This window comes from Aquarana catesbeiana, linkage group LG03 (assembly GCF_042186555.1).
Source record: "Aquarana catesbeiana isolate 2022-GZ linkage group LG03, ASM4218655v1, whole genome shotgun sequence".
NCBI lineage: Eukaryota > Metazoa > Chordata > Amphibia > Anura > Ranidae > Aquarana > Aquarana catesbeiana.
Genome location: NC_133326.1, coordinates 74771985 through 74793612, shown reverse-complemented (window position 1 = coordinate 74793612; position 21628 = coordinate 74771985). Strand labels below are relative to the sequence as shown.

The 21628-nt window shown below is 43.7% G+C and overlaps 1 protein-coding gene across 11 annotated transcripts in view; it reads right to left on the bottom strand.

Annotated features, from left to right (window-relative positions):
- CYP19A1 (cytochrome P450 family 19 subfamily A member 1) overlaps positions 1-21628 on the bottom strand; it is a 105954-nt gene that overhangs the window by 38878 nt on the left and 45448 nt on the right. For all 11 annotated transcript variants that reach the window (XM_073618693.1, XM_073618696.1, XM_073618694.1 and 8 more), the window contains one exon: positions 15669-15823. In XM_073618693.1, coding sequence (XP_073474794.1) covers positions 15669-15823 — 155 coding nt within the window. The remainder of the gene's footprint in view (positions 1-15668; positions 15824-21628) is intronic.

Here is a 21628-nt window from a genome sequence, read left to right as displayed (position 1 = left end):
ACAAGTGTGTCTTGCCTACAGTCAAGCATGGTGGTGGGAGTTTCATGGTCTGGGGCTGCATGAGTGCTGCCAGCACTGGGGAGCTACAGTTCATTGAGGGAACCATGAACGCCAACATATACTGTGACATACTGAAGCAGAGCATGATCCCCTCCCTTCGGAGACTGGGCCGCAGGGCAGTATTCCAACACGATAATGACCCCAAACACACCTCCACGATGACCACTGCCTTGCTAAAGAAGCTGAGGATAAAGGTGATGGACTGGCCAAGCATGTCTCCAGACCTGAACCTTATTGAGCATCTGTGGGGCATTCTCAAACAGAAGGTGGAGGAGTGCAAGTACATCCATTAGCTCCGTGATGTCGTCATGGAGGAGTGGAGGAGGCCTCCAGTGGCAACCTGTGAAGCTCTGGTGAGCTCCATACCCAAGAGGGTTAAGGCAATGCTGGAAAATAATGGTGGCTACACAAAATATTGACAATTTAACCCCAATTCAGACATTTTCACTTAGCGGTATACTCACTTTTGTTGCCAGTGGTTTAGACATTAATGCTGTGTGTTGAGTTATTTTGAGGGGACAGCAAACTTACACTGTTATACAAGCTGAACACTCACTACTTTACATTGTAACAAAGTGTCTTTTCTTCAGTGTTGTCACATGAAAGATATAATAAAATATTTACAAAAATGTGAGGAGCATACTCACTTTTGTGAGATACTGTATATTTACACATCTATAGATGCTATACTGTAATGGCCATAATCTGTGACTTATGGTGTAACTGTGATAGGGTGGCGGGCAATCTGGCACTAACAGACACTGGCTTGTGGTTCACTAACTGACACTGATGTCGCTAGTGACACTAATACAGTAATAAGTTATAATTCTGTACACTGACCCTGAATTAATGACACTGGCTTGGAAGAGGTCAACATCTATGGACAATCAAGAGGTTAACTGTGTGCCCAACAAGTGTACTGTGTGCTGCTTTTGGACTCTGTCAATAAATGTTCCTTTCTTTATAACTGTGAAACAGCTGCAATAAAATTAAACGTGCACATATAAATGTGCAGTTGCAATGGACTACAGCAATGGGACCAGTATGAGATGGTATTGGTGGAAGGCCCCACAGTGGCGGCAGTCGAAATGTTACAGTGTCAGGCCAGCAGCGGTATAAGGAGGGGATTTTTGGTGACAGGGTGTGCTCGCAGGGCAGGAGATAGCAATAGTGGCAGGATGTGGTATTTTTTTCAGGCCTGTCCCAGTAAAGGAGAGGCTTAGGCTGTACACTAAAACAATATATTTTGGACCAGAATAATAACAAAAATTCAATCTGTAGGATCTACAGCAGGGGCTTTGCTGCTATCACTGATAAAGGACTGATACATTTTCACAAGGTCAACCTGTGAACTGTGCCTGGAGACAGATGGACTTTTTTTCTGAAACAAAGACCCCCACAACAATAAATGTGTGTTCAGAAAACATGCTGGCTGCTGGGCAGCCAAATAGCTCAATTGTATACTGGGTAGGCTCTGGCCAGTGGTCCATCCTTATTACCCAAAAATCTAGGGGATTGTCCATTGGAAGGCTGTCAACATTTGCCCTTGACCCCATAGTATTGCCCACCATATGATTTAGCAACTGCTCTAGCTGCTTCCAAGTGCAGAAGAATATTTTGAAAGCCTAATTTAGGCTGCCACCACCACTGCTGCTCCTCTAGTCACCAACAGGAGACTACAAGCCACGTTGCCCATGAAATGATATATCTAGAAAGAGGTTAACAGGTTCCTCTGCAGCACATTCTACTAGTGTTTTTTGCTCCTTCTGCAAGAGCAGGAGTTCGTTGAATTTCCCTTTAAAATGTAAATTCAGGTGGGTGGCCAACCAGCACTGGTCCCTTTTCTTAATGCCATGAATCCTGTAGTCTTTTCGCAGGTACTGGAGCATGAGGGAGTCCATCTGATGCAGATTACTAGAGGCAGAGAAACCTCAGGGTCGCTGAGGAGAACATTGTCCTTAGATATCTCTCACCAACTGTATACAGGCATACCCCACTTTTAAGTACCCAATGGGGTTTATTTACTAACGCTGGAAAGTGCAAAATCAGGCTCACTTCTGCATAAAAACCAATGTGCTTCCAGGTTTTATTACCAAAGCTTAATTGAACAAGCCGAGGTTAGAAGCTCATTGGTTTCTATGCAGACGTGAGCCTGATTTTGCACTTTCCAGCTTTAGTAAATAAACCCCATTGTATACTTAAAAGTGGGGTATGCCTGTACACGCCTCAGGGTTAGTGAGGGATGAAACCCATCCCAGGAAACCTGCCCCATGTTCTCCTCCTCTTCCTCAATGGCACCACAGCAACTATAACCCTCATCTTCATGATCCTCCAGTGCCTGTTGTGGCCTCACAGGGAAGTAATTGGGATAAAGCAGGCCCTGAGATACCAGGAAGTCCTCTTTCACCTGCTGCTTTGCATCAAGTGCACTATCTATTAGCTCACATAGGGGTTGATTTACTAAAGGAAAACAGACTGTGCACTTTTGCAAGTGAAGTTGCCCTCTGCAAGTGCAGTTGCTCCAGAGCTTAGTAAATGTGGGGGAGCTCTGCTGTCTTCCATCATCCAGTCATGTGCAAGCGAAAATGCTGTTTTTGTTAATTTTTTCTTGAAGGTGGTTGGTTATTTTTTGTAATGTGAAGCTTTATCTCATTTACTAAGCTTTGGAGCAACGGCACTTGCAGAGTGCAACTGCACTTTGCAAAGTGCACAGTCTATTTGCCTTTAGTAAATCAACCCCTCAGTGTCTGCTCCTGCAGGAACACCACAGGAATAGTCACACTGACGCTTGCATTGTTGCTCACTATTCAGGTTGCCTCCCCAAATAGTGACAATACAACACATGAATCCTGAATAAAGAGTCGCTGTCATGGGAAAAAACCCAACTCCCCAAGCCTTTCCTTATGACAGCTACTTCATTTTAGCCCAGGTGGTTTGCATGCAGATGAAGTTAATGCTGAATTTCACTCAATGAAAAACTGATTGAACCTGGAACTCATCCCTAATCAGAAATCTGTAATATAAACTCTGATTGGTTTTTATAAGCTACTGTTGAACTCAATGTTCCTTCCACTGAATAAGTCATAAACTTTTATGTGTAATGCAACTTGCAGCATCTATCATTTTTCTGATAGGAATTTTAGCATGTAGCTCTGGTAAGGTGACAGGACCTCTTTGTATCGAACAATCACTGAATGCTAGTAATCAAGAAAATGGGTAAATGTTCTGTTGTGAATATATTCTTTATCGTAAATGCTTAGAAGTGATTTTACACAGCTTTTGGAATTTCAAACCATTGACTCTGCTGATTGCATTATGATTTTGTGTTTACCTGTGATTTGTGCTAATCCCCTTATTGTCCAAGAAAGCCTTTAAAGAGAGTCAGAAAAATCATTTGAAATATATGAATGCGTTAACGGCAGAGTTCTTACTCAAGCTGTATTATGTGAAATACGAAGCTGAGAAGTACATCATTGCCCACAATTGTGAAACATACTGAAAGGGAATTTATCAAGAAAAAACACATTTCCTATGCTAATGTCTGCCACGGCATTGATCCCAGCACATTCATCAAGTCTGCTGCTAAAAAGTGAATATAAACTAGAGTGTAACATGAATATTAATGCTCAGATGTTAAAAAAAATAGCTAAATTATTTTACCTATGTCTTTATAAAATGAGGCAGAGTTGTCTCTTCTCTGCCTTTTGCTCTACAAGCTGATTATAACTGAACCTAAGAGAGTATTGCCTCTGAAGATGATGACCCTCATCAACATCAGCCAAATTAAAAACAGTTCTGTGCCCCTATTGAGGGAATCTGTCTTCATTTCCTGCCAGGAAGACCCCTCCCTCAACAGTAGATCCCTCCCAGTAATGATTGACCCCCCCCTAGCAACAATAGACTCCCCCGTAAAAGTAGATCCCCTCCAGCAACAATTGATTCTCCAGCAGCCAGCATCAATAGAACCTCCAGCACATGCCCAACACCCCTTGCCATTACATACATTCAGTGCTGGAGGTGCCTGAAAGGTTCCAGCTGAAAAAAAGCCCTGTATATATATGTATATACAGTATCTCACAAAAGTAAGTACACCCCTCACATTTTTGTAAATATTTTATTATATCTTTTCATGTGACAACACTGAAGAAATTACACTTTGCTACAATGTAAAGTAGTGAGTATACAGATTGTATAACAGTGTAAATTTTCTGTCCCCTCAAAATAACTCAACACACAACCATTAATGTCTAAACCGCTGGCAACAAAAGTGAGTACACCCCTAAATAAAATTGTCCAAATTGGGCCCAATTAGCCATTTTCCCTCCTCAGTGTCATGTGACTCGTTAGTGTTACAAAGTCTCAGGTGTAAATGGGGAGCAGGTGTGTTAAATTTGGTGTTATCGCTCTCACTCTCTCATACTGGTCACTGGAAGTTCAACATGGCACCTCATGGCAAAGAGCTCTCTGAGGATCTGAAAAAAAGAATTGCTGCTCTACATAATGATGGCCTAGGCTATAAGAAGATTGCCAAGACCCTGAAACTGAGTTGCAGCACGGTGGCCAAGACCATACAGCGGTTTAACAGGACAGGTTCCACTCACAACAGTCCTCCCCATGGTCAACCAAAGAAATTGAGTGCATGTGCTCAGCGTCATATCCAGAGGTTGTCTTTGGGAATAGACATATGAGTGCTGCCAGCATTGCTGCAGAATTTGAAGGGGTGGGAGGCCAGCCTATCAGTGCTCAGACCATATGTCGCACACTGCATCAAATTGGTCTGCATGGCTGTCGTTCCAGAAGGAAGCCTCTTCTAAAGATGATGCACAAGAAAGCCTGCAAACAGTTTGCTGAAGACAAGCAGACTAAGGACAGGGATTACTGGAGCCGAGTCCTGTTGTCTGATGAGACCAAGATAAACTTATTTGGTTCAGATGGTGACAAGCGTGTGTGGTGTGTCAACCAGATGAGGGGTACAAAGACAAGTGTGTCTTGCCTACAGTTAAGCATGGTGGTGGGAGTGTCATGGTCTGGGGCTGCATGAGTGCTGCTGGCACATGATAAGGACCCCAAACAGACCTCCAAGATGACTACTGCCTGGCTAAAGAAGCTGAGGGTAAAGGTGGACTGGCCAAGCATGTCTCCAGAGCTAAACCCTATTGAGCATCTGTGGGGCATCCTCAAATGGATGGTGGAAGAGTACAAGTTCTCTAACATCCACCAGCTCCGTGATGTCATGGAGGAGTGGAAGAGGACTCCACTGGCAATCTGTGAAGCTCTGGTGAACTCCATACCCAAGAAGGTTAAGGCAGTGCTAGAAAATAATGGTGGCCACACAAAATATTTCCACTTTGGGCCCAATTTGGACATTTTCACATAGGGGTGTACTCACTTTTGTTGCCAGCGGTTTAGACATTAATGGCTGTGTGTTGAGTTATTTTGAGGGGACAGCAAATTTACACTGTTATACAAGCTGTACACTCACTACTTTACATTGTAGCAAAGTGTCATTTCTTCAGTTTTGTCACATGAAAAGATATAATAAAATGTGTACAAAATGTGCAAATATATACTGTGTAAAAGTTTTGGGCAGGTGTGAAAAGATGCTGAAAATTAAGAATGTTTTCAGAAATAGAAGTGGTAATAGTTTATTTTTTATCAATTAACAACATGAAAAGTAAATGAACAAAAGAGAAATCCCAATCAAATCAGGAAAAAACTTGGCAGGTAAGTTGTTCCAAATATCTTATGCCCTGTACACACGGTCGAACATTGATTGGACATAACGACAACAAAATCCATGGATTTTTTCCGACGGATGTTGGCTCAAACTTGTCTTGCATACACACGGTCACACAAAGTTGTCGGAAAATCCGATCGTTCCGAACGCGGTGATGTAAAACACGTACGTTGGGACTATAAACGGGGCAGTAGCCAATAGCTTTAATCTCTTTATTTATTCTGAGCATGCGTGGCACTTTGTGCGTCGGATTTGTGTACACACGATCAGAATTTCCGATAATGGATTTTGTTGTCAGAAAATTTTATAGCAAGCTCTCAAACTTTGCGTGTCAGAAATTCCTATGGAAAATGTGTGATGGAGCCTACACACGGTCGGAATTTCCGACAACAGGGTCCTATCACACATTTTCCATCGGAAAATCCTATCGTGTGTACAGGGCATTAGGGTACTAACCACAGATATTCTGTGGATGTAGGCTGCCTCAAATCCTTCTGTCTCTTCATGTAATCCCAGACAGACTCGATGATGGTGAGATCGGGGCTCTGCGGGGTCCAAACCATCACTTCCAGGACTCCTTGTTTTTCTTTATGCTGAAGATAATTCTTATGACATTGGCCATATGTTTCGGTTCATTGTCCTGCTGCAGAATACATTTGGGGCCAATGACACACCTCCCTGATAGGGTGACCACGTGTCCCGGATTGCCCAGATTATCCCGTAATTTATATTTGTGTCCCGTGTCCCGGGCACCTTCATTCCGGGACAATGCAGTGTCCCGGAATGAAATAAGGACTAGCTGCCACTGTAATAAAAGATTGCCCAACTGGTTGCTAGGGCCGCCCCGCCTGGCGTGTAGCAACCAGTGACGTCACATTTGCAGAGTGTCTCAGTATCAGAGCAGAGGGAGGCGGCCGACCAAGGGAACAAGGCTTTTACCCAGTGTTGCACTGCCTACCACCTCTCCTCCCCCTCCAGTCGTGGCAGCATCAGTCATTTCAGACTCCTCCGACCTCCACCTCCAGTGACCTCGCGGCACAGTCGGCGGGCGGCGGCATTCTGCAGTGCCAGTGCTGGCTAGCCTTAGATCCACGGCTCAGCTGTTCCCGGTCCTGACCTCCCACAGTGCATTGCAGGCTGCAGCCCGCGACATCTCCGACCTCCTCCAGGCTCCTCCCCCCCGAGCGGCCGGACTGCCTGCCTGAACCAGGGAACAATTGAAGAGAAGACCGGTGTTCTGCCGAGAAAGTTCCCCTTGGCAGATAAGGACCCCCCTCTACTGCTCAGGCGCAGCGTTTGCGCAGTAGGAACAACAAGGGAGCCGCCGAAAAGAGCCGAAGCTGAACACCTGAGTCAGCTGTACACGGCTCCTGCGTGCGAAGAGTATTTTAATAAAAAAGAGTTTGTAACAGGCCCCTCATGGGCTCCCTACGCTCGTCACGATTCGGGCACCGCCTCGCTGCTCTCGGCATATTATTATTCTAACTCTATGTCCACTTGGATGGTGGGGCTTTAACGTGGACATAGGGTAGACTGTAGTGCGCAGGCGCCATGTACAGCTGACTCAGGTGTTCAGCTTCGCCCTTTTCTGCGGCTCCCTTGTTGTTCCTACTGCGCAAGCGCAGTAGAGGGGGGGCCTTTTTTCGCCGGGGGAACTTTCTCGGCAAGACACCGGCGCTGAAGTCTGCTTACCACACCACCAGACCAGACTGAGACCAGTCCAGATTAAAAGGTGAGCAAATGGAACCGGAGCAGGTCAGGTGACAAATAGCGGCAATTGACACTGGCAGCTTCTGATGGGGCACAGTGCCACAGTCGCGGCAATTGATGGGCACACTGGCAGCATTTGATCATGGGGCACAGTCGCGGCAATTGATGGGTGCACTGGCAACATTTGATCATGGGGCACAGTCGCTGCAATTGGTTGGCATACTGGCAGCATTTGATGGGGCACAGTAGCGGCAATTGATGGGCACACTGGCAGCATTTGAAGTACAAAGTACGCCGCTGTCACTAAGTGACTTAATTTTAAAAAGTATCAAAAATCATCTTTTTTTGGGCGGGAGTGGGTCCGGGGGGTGGGTGGGGGTTGGGCGGTTGTCCCTGAATGGCAGCTTGGAAATGTGGTCACCCTACTCCCTGATTGTATGGCATGATAGATAAGTATCTGCCTGTATTTCTCAGCATTGGTGATACCATTGATCCTGACCAAATCTCCAACTCCGTTTGCAGAAATGTAGCTCCAAACTTCAAGGAACCTCCACCATGCTTCACTGTTGCCTGCAGACATTCATTATTGTACCGCTCTCCTGCCCTTCAGCAAACAGAGCACCTGCTGCTATTTTTCAGCACCCCAGTTTCTATGTTTTTGTGCGTAGTTGAATTGTTTAGCCTTGTGTCCACATCAGAGGTGTGGCTTTTTGGCTGCAATTCTTCCACGAAGACCACTTCTGGCCAGACTTCTCCGGACAGTACTGTAGATGGATGTACCTGGCTCCCCCTGGGTCCCACTGGTTTCCACCAGTTCTGCGCTCATGGCACTGGTGGACATCTTCCAATGTCGAAGGGAAGTAAGCAAGACGTGTCTTTCATTAGCTGCATATGTGCAGCTGAATGCAAGGAAACTAACATGCAGAATGAAAGGTCTACTAGGGCATCCGCTGTGTTCTTCTCAGGAAGGGTTTATTTTAAGTTAGCCTACCTGAGTCTGGAATGTAGATGGGAATAATTTATATTCTAATCTATTTCTATGATATGTTATTGATGTGACTATATTCTGTAATTTTTTCAACTTTCTAGAAAATGACTTAAAACAAAATGTCCAGAATCAGTAATCTTTTTTTTTTTTCTTTTTCTTACATAGTATAATGTATATTAAATAAATAATTTCTGTAATAGGGCTTTCATTTAGTTGTGGTATTGTTAACAATTGGTACATTGACTCGAACATTTGTTTTAAATTTCCCCCTTAAAATTAGGGACAGGATTGCAGAAAAGTGCGCTTAGGGCTAGTTCACACCATTTCCATTAGGCTGCTTTGGTCAGCATTGCTGACCAATGGGATGCTCTGGACAAACATAGGACATATTGCAGTGTTGTGCAGCGGATTACAACAAACTATACTGCATTACAGTGTGCTGCTGCAAATAGAGTTTAATGAAGTATCAAGTTAATAAACTTGAAAAAAAAAAAACAGCAAGCACTGTGATGTATTTTACAATACAGTGCACAACACACACCAGCATTATGCTCATCCTAACGCATGCCTACTGGTATGAATGAGCCCTTAAATTGCATGTAAATCCTAACAATGAGATTTTCTTATACAATACCCATTTGGTTTGTTAATTACTACAATTGTTTTGTAATTAGCCCTCCCTGTACTTATTTTATGACTACAGAATGATTACCCTTTATTTTGTGGAGATGGGAGAGTGGTTGAGTCTGAGTAGTAAGGTAATAGAAAACTGGGCAGGCCTGACAGAACTGAATGCATTTCCTGCAGGTGTTTTCTGCAGTTGTAGGGTCTTTATATGGATAAAACACAAGGGATTGTCTATGTATTGCAGAAATGTACTGCATATGCTTGTTTGTCCAGGCATAGACTTTAACAAAAATATTGAAAGCTGCCGTACAAACACTTGCCAGCAGATGGCAATCTAAGACCCTTTCAATTAGCTCTTGTTTAGCATGCATGTTAAACAAAAGAATTGTTCAACTGTGACATCTGAATATCTAAAAACAGCTGTGTGACTTTAAACATCTCAAGTATTCCAATTTGCTTTAAAATGTGCTCTACAGTCAATGTGCATTCACTAAGACCTGTCATTAGTTCTGTTTCAGTAAAGAGCTTAATTATGACCTATATAAATTATTGTAAATGACTGGGATATAGTTCTATCGATGACAATTACATTGCCCCAGCATTGCACAACTTTATCACTTTTAAAATGTAAATACTCGTTTTTGTGGCAACTCATTTTAGACTGATTACACTAATAAGACCCTTGGATGCACTGGAGGCATCCAACTTTAGTCATATGCAAGAATAAAAAGAGAGGCTGTTAGGCAGGTTATACACGGTTCGAATATTGGCTTGTCAGCAGGAACCGGTCAGGATTTGAACCATTAATGGGCAGGCCGAATGTACCAAGTTGATTGATCGATCAACTTGGGTACAACCAGCCTGCTGGATTCTCTTGCGATTATCGCTAGCAGCTGCTATTGACGCTAGAAAAAAAAAAATCACTGTCTTCTCCCAGCAGGGACGGCTTCCTTGCCCTCCTGCCAGGAGAAGACAATTGCTGATTCCCCTGTCAATGTTGTCTGTGTTGATGGGAGACTCGTGCAAATTTTACTGATGGGCTTATTCAGTAAAGCAGTTCTAATACCAATGATGATGTGCAACTTGACATTCGAACAAGGCTAAGCAACTCAACTATGCACAAAAACATAGCAACTAGGGTGCAGAAAAATGGCATCTGGTGCTCTGGACTGATGAGTCAAAATGTGAAATATTTGGCTGTAGCAGGAGGCAGTTTGTTGGTCTGGAGAGCGGTACAATAATGAGAGTCTGCAGGAAACAGTGAAACATGGTAGAGGTTCCTTGAAAGTTTGGGGCTGCATTTCTGCAAGTTGAGTTAGAGATTTAGTCATGGTCAATGCTGTCCTCAATGCAGAGAAACACAGGCAGATACTTATCCATCATGCCATCAGGGAGGCGTGTGGTTGGCCCCAAATGTATTCTGCAGCATGACAACAACCCCAAATATTCAGCCAATGTCATTAAGAACTATCTTCAGCGTAAAGAACCATAAGCAGTTTTGGAAGTAGTGGTTTGGCCCCCACAGAGCTCTGATCTCAACATCATGGAGGCTGTCTGGGATTACATGAAGAGACAGAAGGATTTGAAGTAGCCTACATGCACAGAACATCTGTGGTTGTTTTTTTAAGATATTTGGAACAACTTACCTCCCAAGTTCATTCCTGATTTGATTTGGATTTCTCTTCTGTTCATTTACTTTCAATATTGTTAATTGATTAAAATATACTATCAACACTTCTCTTTCAGAAAAAAGGATTTGAGGCAGCCAACATCCACAGAAGATCTGTGGATAGTTCTCCAAGATGTTATAACAACCTATCTGTCAAGTTCCTTTAAAAACTGTGTGCAAGTGTACCTAAAAGAATTGATGCTTATTTGAAGGGTGGTCACACCAAATAATGATTAGATTTGGTTTTCTCTTCTGTTCATTTACTTTCCATTTTGTTAATTGATAGAAATAATTTACAGAATTTTTTCACACCTGCCTAAGACTTTTGCATAGTAATATATATATATATATATATATATATATATATATATATATATATATATATATATATACTTCTATTGTTTTGCAATTAACAAAATTAACAATAGTATAATAATTTCTTTTGATCATTAATTTATATATATATATATATATATATATATATATATATATATATATATATATAAACTGCAGTAAGTAGTGATTCTCAGAGCAGGGACAAGACATACACCACATAAACGGTTGAGAAAGCTTTAATACATAATGACCCCAGATATCCAATCATTTACTATACGGTAGAGGGCAGAAGTGCCCATTCAATCCTCCTACATCTCAGGCTCTGATTAGATTGATCCACTAGCCAGTGGTCATCATACAGCAGTTTCAGATAAACCATACCAAAGTAAAAATATGTTTTAAAAGCTAAGTAAGTCCACCTTTTAGAAAAAAATAAATAAATGCATGTACATTTGCAGGGAAAGAAATTGTGCATTTATTATTTTTTTGCATAGAGTCTGCAAAGCATTACACCTGTGATAAGTGGATGGTGGGTGCAATGCCAGGCTCTTGCAGACTCTTCCTCCAGTTTCATGTCCACACCAACGTATGGGCTTTCAGTTGGAGGACCAGTGGAAGCGTCAATGGACTACAAGTGCAGTGATCATTGCGCTTGTGTTCCATTGAGAGCTACTTGTAGTTCATTCATTAACAGATCTCTGTGAATGAATGTTGCTGCTGATTTCAAGTGATGGCTGATGTGGGGGAAAAGAACCCCCGCACCCTGTCACAGGAGGGGGGGTCTCACTTCCACCATGTTACACTCTAAATATGGGTGTAACATGTAACCTGGTACAAAGGTGGACTTAGTCTTTAACTGCTTGCCTACCAGTGCACAACGTTGTACGTCGGCACAATGGCACAGCTGGGCAAATGGGCGTACCTGTACGTCCCCCTTTAAGACGCGGCATAGTGGGTGCGCGCCCGCTGCCTACTCCATGAGTGTGCCCGCAGGTCCCGCGGACTCGATGTCCGCCGGTGTCCCGCGAACGTGACATGGAGTGGCAGAACGCGGAGATGCCTATGTAAACAAGGCATTTCCCTGTTCTGCCTAGCAACATGACAGGATTCTACTGCTCCCTGTCATCTGGAGCAGTGATCTCTGACATGTTGTAGTGACCCCATCTAACCTACAGTTAGAATCACTCCCTAGGACAAACTTAAACCCTTGATCGCCCCCTAGTGTTTAACCCCTTCTCTGCCAGTGCCATTTACATGGCAATCCGTGTATTTTTATAGCACTGATCGCTGTATAAATGACAATGGTCCCAAAATAGTGTCAAAAGTGTCCAAATGTGTCCGCCGCAATGTCGCAGTCACGATAAAAATTGCAGATCGCCGCCATTACTAATAAAAAAAAAATATTAATAAAAATGCCATAAATCTATCCCTTATTTGGTATTCGCTATAACTTTTGTGCAAACCAATCAATATACGCTTATTGTGATTTTTTTTACCAAAAATATGTAGAAGAATACATATCGGCCTAAACTGAGAAATAAATTAGTTTTTTATGTATTTTTTGGGCATATTTATTATAGCAAAAAGTAAAAAAATTGCTTTTTTTCAAAATTGGCGCTCTTTTTTTGTTTATAGCGCAAAAAATAAAAACCGCAGAGATGATCAAATACCACCAAAAGAAAGCTCTATTTGTGGGAAAAAAGGAAGGCAATTTTGTTTGGGTGCAACGTTGCACGATTGCGCAATTGTCAGTTAAAGCGACGCAGTGCCGTATAGCAAAAAGTGCTCTGGTCAGGAAGGGGGTAAAATCTTCCGGGGCTGAATTGGTAAAGAAATTTCTACTTACTGTATACTGTGCAAAGTGAAAGATGAAAAATATAGCAACCAATCAGAATTCACTGAATTCTGCTCACAATAGGATACTGATTGGTTACTATAGGTACTATATTTTGTTCCTTTACTTTAATGTAAACAATTAGGATTCTTTCATCCAGTTTTGGTCTGATTCTCCCTTCTGTATTTCTATGGAATGTATTCATTAAGGCTGATGGCAAATATTCTGTTCTCTTTGCAAGAGAATGTTCCCTTATCTTAGTGAATGTAGTCAAACCTCCCTTTGCAAAAGATACCGAATCACATCCAAGGAATATATGAACAACAATATTTTTGCTTTTACATGATTGGATGATGGAAATCAGCAGAGCTTCACTTCATTCACGATGCAAGGAAAAACTCCTTTGCAAAGTAAACAACCTATTTGCCCTTAAAGTGGAGTTCCACACAAAAATGGAACTTCCGCTTTTCGGAACCCTCCCCCCCTCCAGTGTCACATTTGGCACCTTTCAAGGGGGGGGGGGGGTGCAGATACCTGTCTAAGACAGGTATTTGCACTCACTTCCTGGCATAGACTCCCACGGGAGTCTACGCCTCTTCCCATCCCTCCGCGCTGTCTCCTGGAAAACACACAGGTCCCAGGAGATAGCGGGGACCAGTTACGACACGCAGCACAACTCGCACATGCGCAGTAGGGAACTGGGAAGTGAAGCCGCAATGCTTCACTTCCCGATTCCCTCACCCAGGATGGCGGCGGCAGCTGCCAAGAGTCGAGCGAGTGATCGGCGTCGGCTGCCGACATCGCTGGACCCTGGGACAGGTAAGTGTCCATTTATTAAGTCAGCAGCTGCAGTATTTGTAGCTGCTGGCTTTTAATATTTTTTTTAGGTGGACTCCCGCTTTAACGTGGTTCTAAAGCCTGAAGGTTGTGTGCAGCGCCCCCCAAGCCCCCAATCATTACCTGAGCCCCCTGCAATCTAGCGATGTTCATGATAGCTTTGGCTGTATGGGAACTCTCCTTCCTCATTGGCTGAGACAGCAGCAGGAGCCCGTTGGCGTACACTGCTGTCAATCACAGCTAGTGAGCCGATGAGGAGATAGCGGGGGAGGGGAGTTGCGGCTTTATGTGTCTTATGGGCACATGGAGCAGTGGCTTTGGAGCAAGCACACAGCAGTGCCCCCAGGGCAAGCAGCTTTCTTTGGGGGCACTGCTCAAGGGGGAGGAGTCAGGAGCACCAGCGGGGGACCCGAAAAGAAGTGTATGGCAAGTTGCTCTATGCAAATCCACTGCACAGAGCAGGTAAGTATACAAAGTAAACAAAAAGGAAGCTTTAATATCACTTTAATAAGCTAACCCCAAATAGTCTGGTTATGTGTTCTGTTATGTAATGCTCTATCATGCCTGCACACTGCAACTGTCAATCTTTTTCTCTTCTAATTACACGTAGGCATGCATAATTTTATAGTGTCTGTCCCATAGTGTGCTTAAAGCGGTTGTAAAGGCACAATGTTTTTTTTTAACTTCATGCATTCTATACACGAAGGTAAAAAAAACTTGTGTGTAGCAGCCCCCCAATACTTACCTGAGCCCCCTCTCGATCCAGCGATGTCCATGAGAGCCTTGTCTCTCCGGGAATGCGCACTCCTATTTGGTTTTTGGCAGCAGCCATTTGCTCCCCTTGCTGTCAATCACAGCCAGTGAGCCAATCAGGAGACAGAGGGGTGGGGCCAAGCCACGTCTGCTTGGGTGCCCCCACAGCAAGCTGCTTGCTGTGGGGGCACCTGGCAGGAGGGAGGGGCCAGGAGCACCACATGGGACCCTAAAAGAGGAGGATCTGGGCTGCAAAACCACTGCACAGAGCAGGAAAGTATAATATGTTTGTTATTTTAAAGAAAAAAAACAAGTCTTTAATATCCCTTTAACAAAACAACCTGACAACCAATTTCTACCAGCCAGCAAAACAAAACCTTTGTTACTTTTCCTGAGATCTGACAGCCGGGGGGTGTTTAGTTTCCTGAGAATGACCACAATTATGAAGGTCTTTGCGTGGTGGTGACTAGTTCAGATGTTTTCTAATTTCTATAGGTACCTTTAGTAGGTACCTATTAATAAATTTGTTCTAAACAAACAGCCACATGAAAGAGAGCTAAAAAAGCCAAAAGCAAAAATAAGCATGGCTACACAGTATTTAAAGCTGAACTTGGAATTTAAAAAAAAAACTATCAGCTCTGTAATTATTAATACATCACTGATGTGTTTTCTAAATTCAAGCAGTATGTACCGTAATCTATCCTGATAACAGCCTCTTGTGGTCCCTGTACAGAGTATAAGAGAGAAAACAGTACAAGGAGCCAATCAGTTCATGTGCTGATAGAAGGGGAAAGCAGAGAGAGATGAGCTCATCACTGTGCTGCTTCTCCTTTCACTGTCCAGGCACAGGCTTAGGGTGGGTCCAGGATGACCTGGGCTAAGAGGAAGTGGGTTTGATGGCGCTATCCATCAGACTGAGGACATCTACTGGCAGAAAGAGACTAATGCTTGGGAAATCTCTAGATTCAAGCATAATATTGAAAAAAAAGTGGGATTCGTTATGTTATCTAATGGGCTATTCATTTTTAGCTTGTTATCTTTAGCTGGAGTTCTGCTTTAATATAAGGAGAAATACAATTAAAAAAAGGAATCGTTTAAAACCAGAACAGAAACATACCTCTGTTAAAGAAGGGCCGAATCACCTTCCACAATGATGGATTGCTGTTAAATATAATCCCATTTTCATTCATCCCGATACACTGTAATCCCAGTTTACTGCCAAATCTTGAAACATAATGATTGTGCTTCATCACATGACATGTTGCTGACGAGCTATGGACAAGGATATAAAATCTATGTAAATATTGGTGGTGTTATAGTGATTTAATACTGCCATATGTACTAGCCTTCTCCTCTCCCCCTAGATCAGGGATATGCAATTAGCGGACCTCCAGCTGTTGCAGAACTACAAATTCCCATGAGGCATAGCAAGACTCTGACAGACACAAGCATGACATCCAGAGACAGAGGCATGATGGGACTTGTAGTTTTGCAACAGCTGGAGGTCTGCTAATTGCATATCCTTGCCCTAGATGCTGCAGGGGATGTTTCATGGTGGAGAGTGGGGGGAGGGGCTAGTAAATATGTCATTTACCAGCACCTTCCTTTTTTAAAAGAACACAGTGAACTCACTCACACACTGTGTTCATTCATAACTGAAGCATAGTAAACTGTATTTACTATGCTTCAGCTTGTGAATAAACAGGAAGCTGCTCAGCACAGAGCACTTCTTATTCATTCACTGTCCTGTGCAGCTGAGGCTGCAGAGAAAGGCGTGTGTGTTTGACCTTTGGGATGCACACCCTAATACAATAGGCTGCACACACCTATGTGTGCAGCTACACATCTATTTAAACACCTGATTTACTTAAAGAAGAACTACATTACCAAAAACGCTATTTCATTTTTTTTTTAAATTCAAAGCAAACTCCCCCATTCGTCCATGTCTCCATGCATTATTTTGTTGAAACATCATTTTCAAAAACACCCCCTAGCATTTCTAGCTCTAGCCATAAGCATCTTGAATAAGGGCAGGTGATTCATGTACTTCCTGGAATCCATCTGCCATTAGCTCAGGCATGCAGGCAGGAGGGTGTACTTAGCTGAGAAAACCCCTCATCTGCTCCTGAAGACTCCTGGGATGTATGACATCATTTGTCTAGGCCTGAAAACCAGGAAGTAACTGAAGAATAGAAAAAAAACACCTGATTAAAACAAGTAAATATAATATGCCCTATCTTTACCTTTAGCTTCCTGTCTTGTTTACAAATGCTAGCACCATCTGGATGTAAATGAGTTAATGTTGATGGAGAGAGTAAAGTTCCACATTAAGACCCCTTTCACACTGGAGAGGTGCCGGCGTCAGCAGTAAAGTGCCGCTAGTTTTAGCAGTGCTTTACCACTGTTATGGCAGCGCTTTTCAGCCGCCAGCGGGGCGCTTTTAACCCCCCGCTAGCAGCCGAGGAAAGAATTAAAAGCACCCGTGTTGCGGCGTTGCAGAAACGTTTTGCAGGCACTTCGGCAGCGCTGCCCATTCATTTTAATGGGCAGGGCGTTTTGAGAGCAGTGTACAGCCCCAAAGATGCTGCTTGCAGGATTTTTTTTTTCCGTGTCCTGCAAGCGCACCGCCCCAGTGTGAAAGCACACTGGGGAGGCGTGAGAGCCGCTTTTCAGGCGCTTTTCAGTCGCTATTTTTAGTGCCCCAGGGTGAAAGGGGTCTAAAAGTACATTTAAGTCAAAACTGAAAATGAAGCCTTGTGATGTATACAGGGAGCACAGTTACCTACCTACTTGTACTTGGTGACCTTGGCACTAAGGATGAGCTCCGGCGTGTTCGCACAGCCCACGTGTAGAGCCCGCCAGGAAGTTGGCACGGCGATGCGCTAATCACAGGCAGTGAGACATTTCCCGATGTGTGGCTGCAGAGATCGGGAAATGTCTCACTGCCTGTGATCAGCGCAGCGCAGTGCCGACTTCCTGGCGGGCGCTACACGTGGGCTGTACGAACACGCCGGAGCTCATCCTTACTTGGCACACACCTGTAATGGGCAATAATGCAAAGTGGGCCCTCTGTGCTATCTGCACATTGGAGAGGGTGTGAGCCCTAAAAGGGATAAAGGTACAGAGTCTAAGTACATACCAGTACATGTTCAACAAACCCCCAGAAGAGGTGATGGACCTTACTGAAGGGTGTACCAGGTTGTGGCCCTCGGGCCCTGTGCAGATGGCAGCTGACCTAAGGTTTCAACCAGAGTGTGGTACAAAGTCAACAGCCAGATACAAGAACAGAGAAGGTCCAGGTCAGGGCAGGCTGTGTAGTCGCTATATCAATCAGCAGGTGAAAACCCACAATGCCTATACCTTCCGATCCTGGGGGTCAGAGCAGGCTGCAGTACAAGGTAAGAGAGGCTACATTGTGATAGAACTACACAGAGTTACACATCACCTTTGTTGATGGTCTGTCATAGTATCTGCTTGTGATGCTTTAACCACTTCCTGACCAGAGCACTTTTTGCGATTCGGCACTGCGTCACTTAACTGACAATTAGGCGGTCGTGCGACGTTGTACCCAAACAAAATTGATGTCCTTTTTTCCCCACAAACAGAGCTTTCTTTTGGTGGTATTTGATCCCCTCTGTGTTTTTTATTTTTTGCACTATAAACAAAAAAAGAGCGACAATTTTGAAAAAAAAAGCAATATTTTTTACTTTTTGCTATAATAAATATCCCCCAAAAATATACAAAAAAACATATTTTTTCCTCAGTTTAGGCCGATATGTATTCTTCTACATATTTTTGGTAAAAAAAAATCCCAATAAGCGTATATTGATTGGTTTGCACAAAAGTTATAGCGTCTACAAAATAGGGGATAATTTTATGGCATTTTTATTATTATATTTTTTTATTAGTAATGGCGGTGATCTGCAATTTTTTTTCATGACTGTGACATTATGGCGGACACATCGGACACTTTTGACACTATTTTGGCACCAGTGACATTTATACAGCGATCAGTGCTTTAAAAATGCACTGATTACTGTATAAATGACACTGGCAGGGAAGGGGTTAAACACTAGGGGGAGATCAAGGGGTTAAGTGTGTCCTAGGGAGTGATTCTAATTGTGTGGGGGATGGGCTACCTAGGACATGACAGCGAGCACTGCTCCCGATGACAGGGAGCAGTAGATCTCTGTCATGACACTAGGCAGAATGAGGAAATGCCTTGTTTACATAGGCATCTCCCCGTTCTACCTCTCCACACCACAATCGCGGGCCGCCGGCGAACATCGAGTTCCCGGGACCCGCAGGCACGCTCTTGCGGAATGCGGCTGGTGCGTGTGTTTGAAAAGCAGAAAATTTAAAGGGATGTACCTGTACGCCCATTTGCCTGCCTGTGCCGTTCTGCCAACGTATATGTGTGTGTGGTCATCGGCAATCGTTTACACACCCTCTGTCTGATGCAAAAAAGAAACAAGTGTTTTTTTCCCTACAGCCACCACTCAGACTGATGGTGACTGGTGGCACAGAAAGTAGAGAGAGTGGAAGTTATTGAGTTATTTATTTATCCTCTGGAATGACTCCTACCAATGGTGGCCTGTCCATATGGGGCGCAGGGGCGCCGCCCCCCCAATCCATGCGTCTGGACATCTACATGCAGGGCACCAGACGCATGGATTCCAATGGGGTTGTTCTTTTTTTAGCACCTGATTAGAGCCAAAGGCTATTGTCTTCCTATCAGGAAGCGGGTCCTGAGACCCGATTGGCCAAAAGGAGAAGCGATCATATTGGCTGCCGAGCTGGAGGAGAAGACACAGGGGAAGCCGCAGTGAAGCCGAAGAGGAGGCGACGCAGGGTGAAGCCGATGAGGAGGAAGCATTGCCTGTGACCTAGATGTGGTAAGTGCGGGGCTGGTGGGCTGATGATCGAGCGATGGGGGGTTGCTACCGATTAAACAAGCAGTGAGTGCAATAGCTCATACTATGTTAAACTAAGTAGGGGTTCTGATTTTAGCACAGTTGCAGTGTTTATGGCAACTGTAGCTTTTTGATTGCTGTCATCTGTTTTGCTGGAATTTCTCTTTAAAGCTGAACTCTGGGCTGGAGCAAAAAATACCCATGCAGTGGACCTTCCCTACACTTTAGGAGTTAAATTCTCCTTATCTCTAGGGGTGCCGAAATAAGGAGAAATACTTACCTTATTCCATACTCCAGCAAGCTCCCTCTATCTGTGTGACTATGTCACTGCAGCCTCCTCTCTAAGCTTCTTATGGCTGCAGTCACATTGCAGGATTAATGGCTGGGGCTTTGAGAAGAAGAGGAGAGCACTGGAGCCAGTTGGAGCAGAGGCTATGGTAAGTAATACAGCCTCTTCCTCTACCCCAAGAATAACAAGCATTTAACTATTGCAGTGCAGCTGTACCCTAGTGCAAAAGTATCTGTTTGTGTTAGCTCAGAGAACACCTTAGGTTCACACTGACAGTGGTATTTTATACCCGCATGTCAGTCCGACTTCGGGGGCGATTTCAGAGACACCTGTACAGATTCCTGCACAGATGTCTATTGAAATTGCACCCCAAACTCGCCAAAAGTAGTACAGAAACTGCTTTTGGAAATCTATGTGGTGCTGCAAAGTTGGCGTCACACCGATTTGGATGGTGCTATTGCCAGAAATAGCCGCCAATTTGGCATGCGATTTGACATGCCAAATCACATAAATGTGAACCTAGGGGCAGCCCACCTGTGGTGTTTATTTACTTACCTTTTAGGGCCGGTTCCCACTGGTGCGATGTCTGGCTTCTCATGTGATTTGCACCGCACTGCAGTGCAAATCACATGCAATCTCTGTGCGATGCGATTTCAGCCATACAGATAGTATAGCTAAAATTGCATCACATTCGGGACCAAACTCGCACAGGACCCTTTTTTTGGTCCGCAGCGGAATCGGATCGCATGGGTGTTCATGGGTGTGAACCGAGCTTTAGTTCATAATGTACAAGCCAGTGGGAGGAACCATAATGACCAGCAGGGGGCAGTAAGCATACAACTAATCAGATAGCTGAATGCTTGATGGAAGAGAGCTTGTAGCAGCTGGGGATTGGAAGAAGTGGCAGTTTTTCATTACGTATGCAAGTACATAAATACCTCTTTTATAGGTGAGCTTTTTGATACAAGTGAAATAGGTCACTATAATAACCTTGATTCAGTGAGTTTATGAAGGTTCAAAAAAATTGTTTGGCCTTTCCCTTTCCCATGTTGTATTAGAAAGGTTTGTGTTGCCAATAATGTTGCCTTCCAGTGCAACAAAAACAGAACATATTACTGTAAATCATTTGATATTGTCCAGACAAGGAGCTGCACGCTAGATAGAATAAAGATCGCATCAACCGGTCTGGCGGGCTTCAATAATTGTCTGACATACAGTCCAAACTGAACGAGGGAAGGGAGTGAGATGCAAATAGAAAAGGTTTATTTTTATTAAGTGTTCCTTTCTTCAAGGTCAATTAATTCACTGTAATAATTTGTAATAAACTGTAATAAACAGGTCTGCATTGGGGGGGGGGGGGGGGGGGATTGGATAGCTTGGATTTGTAACAATAATGTGCTTTGTGATCTCTGTTATTTATGGCCAAAGCTATCATTATCAATGTTCCTGCTTATCGTCTCATGTAAGGAAATTTTCTGAACAAAAAGAAAACTTACTAATATAAATATATATATATAGCGCCCTGCTCCTGTTGACCAGGCGCTCGCATGTAAATTTAGCGGGTTATCTGTTCTGTATATAGTTCAGATTTAATATTATGGCTAAATTAGCTTCTGTTCCAGAATTGGCTGTGTTGCGTGCAGTTCCACATTGTCACATTGTTGTCTGTAGGTGTCGTTGTCACCACAGGCCAGTGATGGAAGGGCAACAGGCTAAGGTGTATTGAGTGTCCTTTTTCCCCAGAAACAGCCCAGTGGGAGTGGTTCACCGCTGTGCATTCTGGGAAAGGATACTTATTTGGCAGACGCCATTTTTTTCCCTCTCTCACCTACTGGCACTCCTGGCCTAAGGTATGTGACAACTCCTTTTCTGACT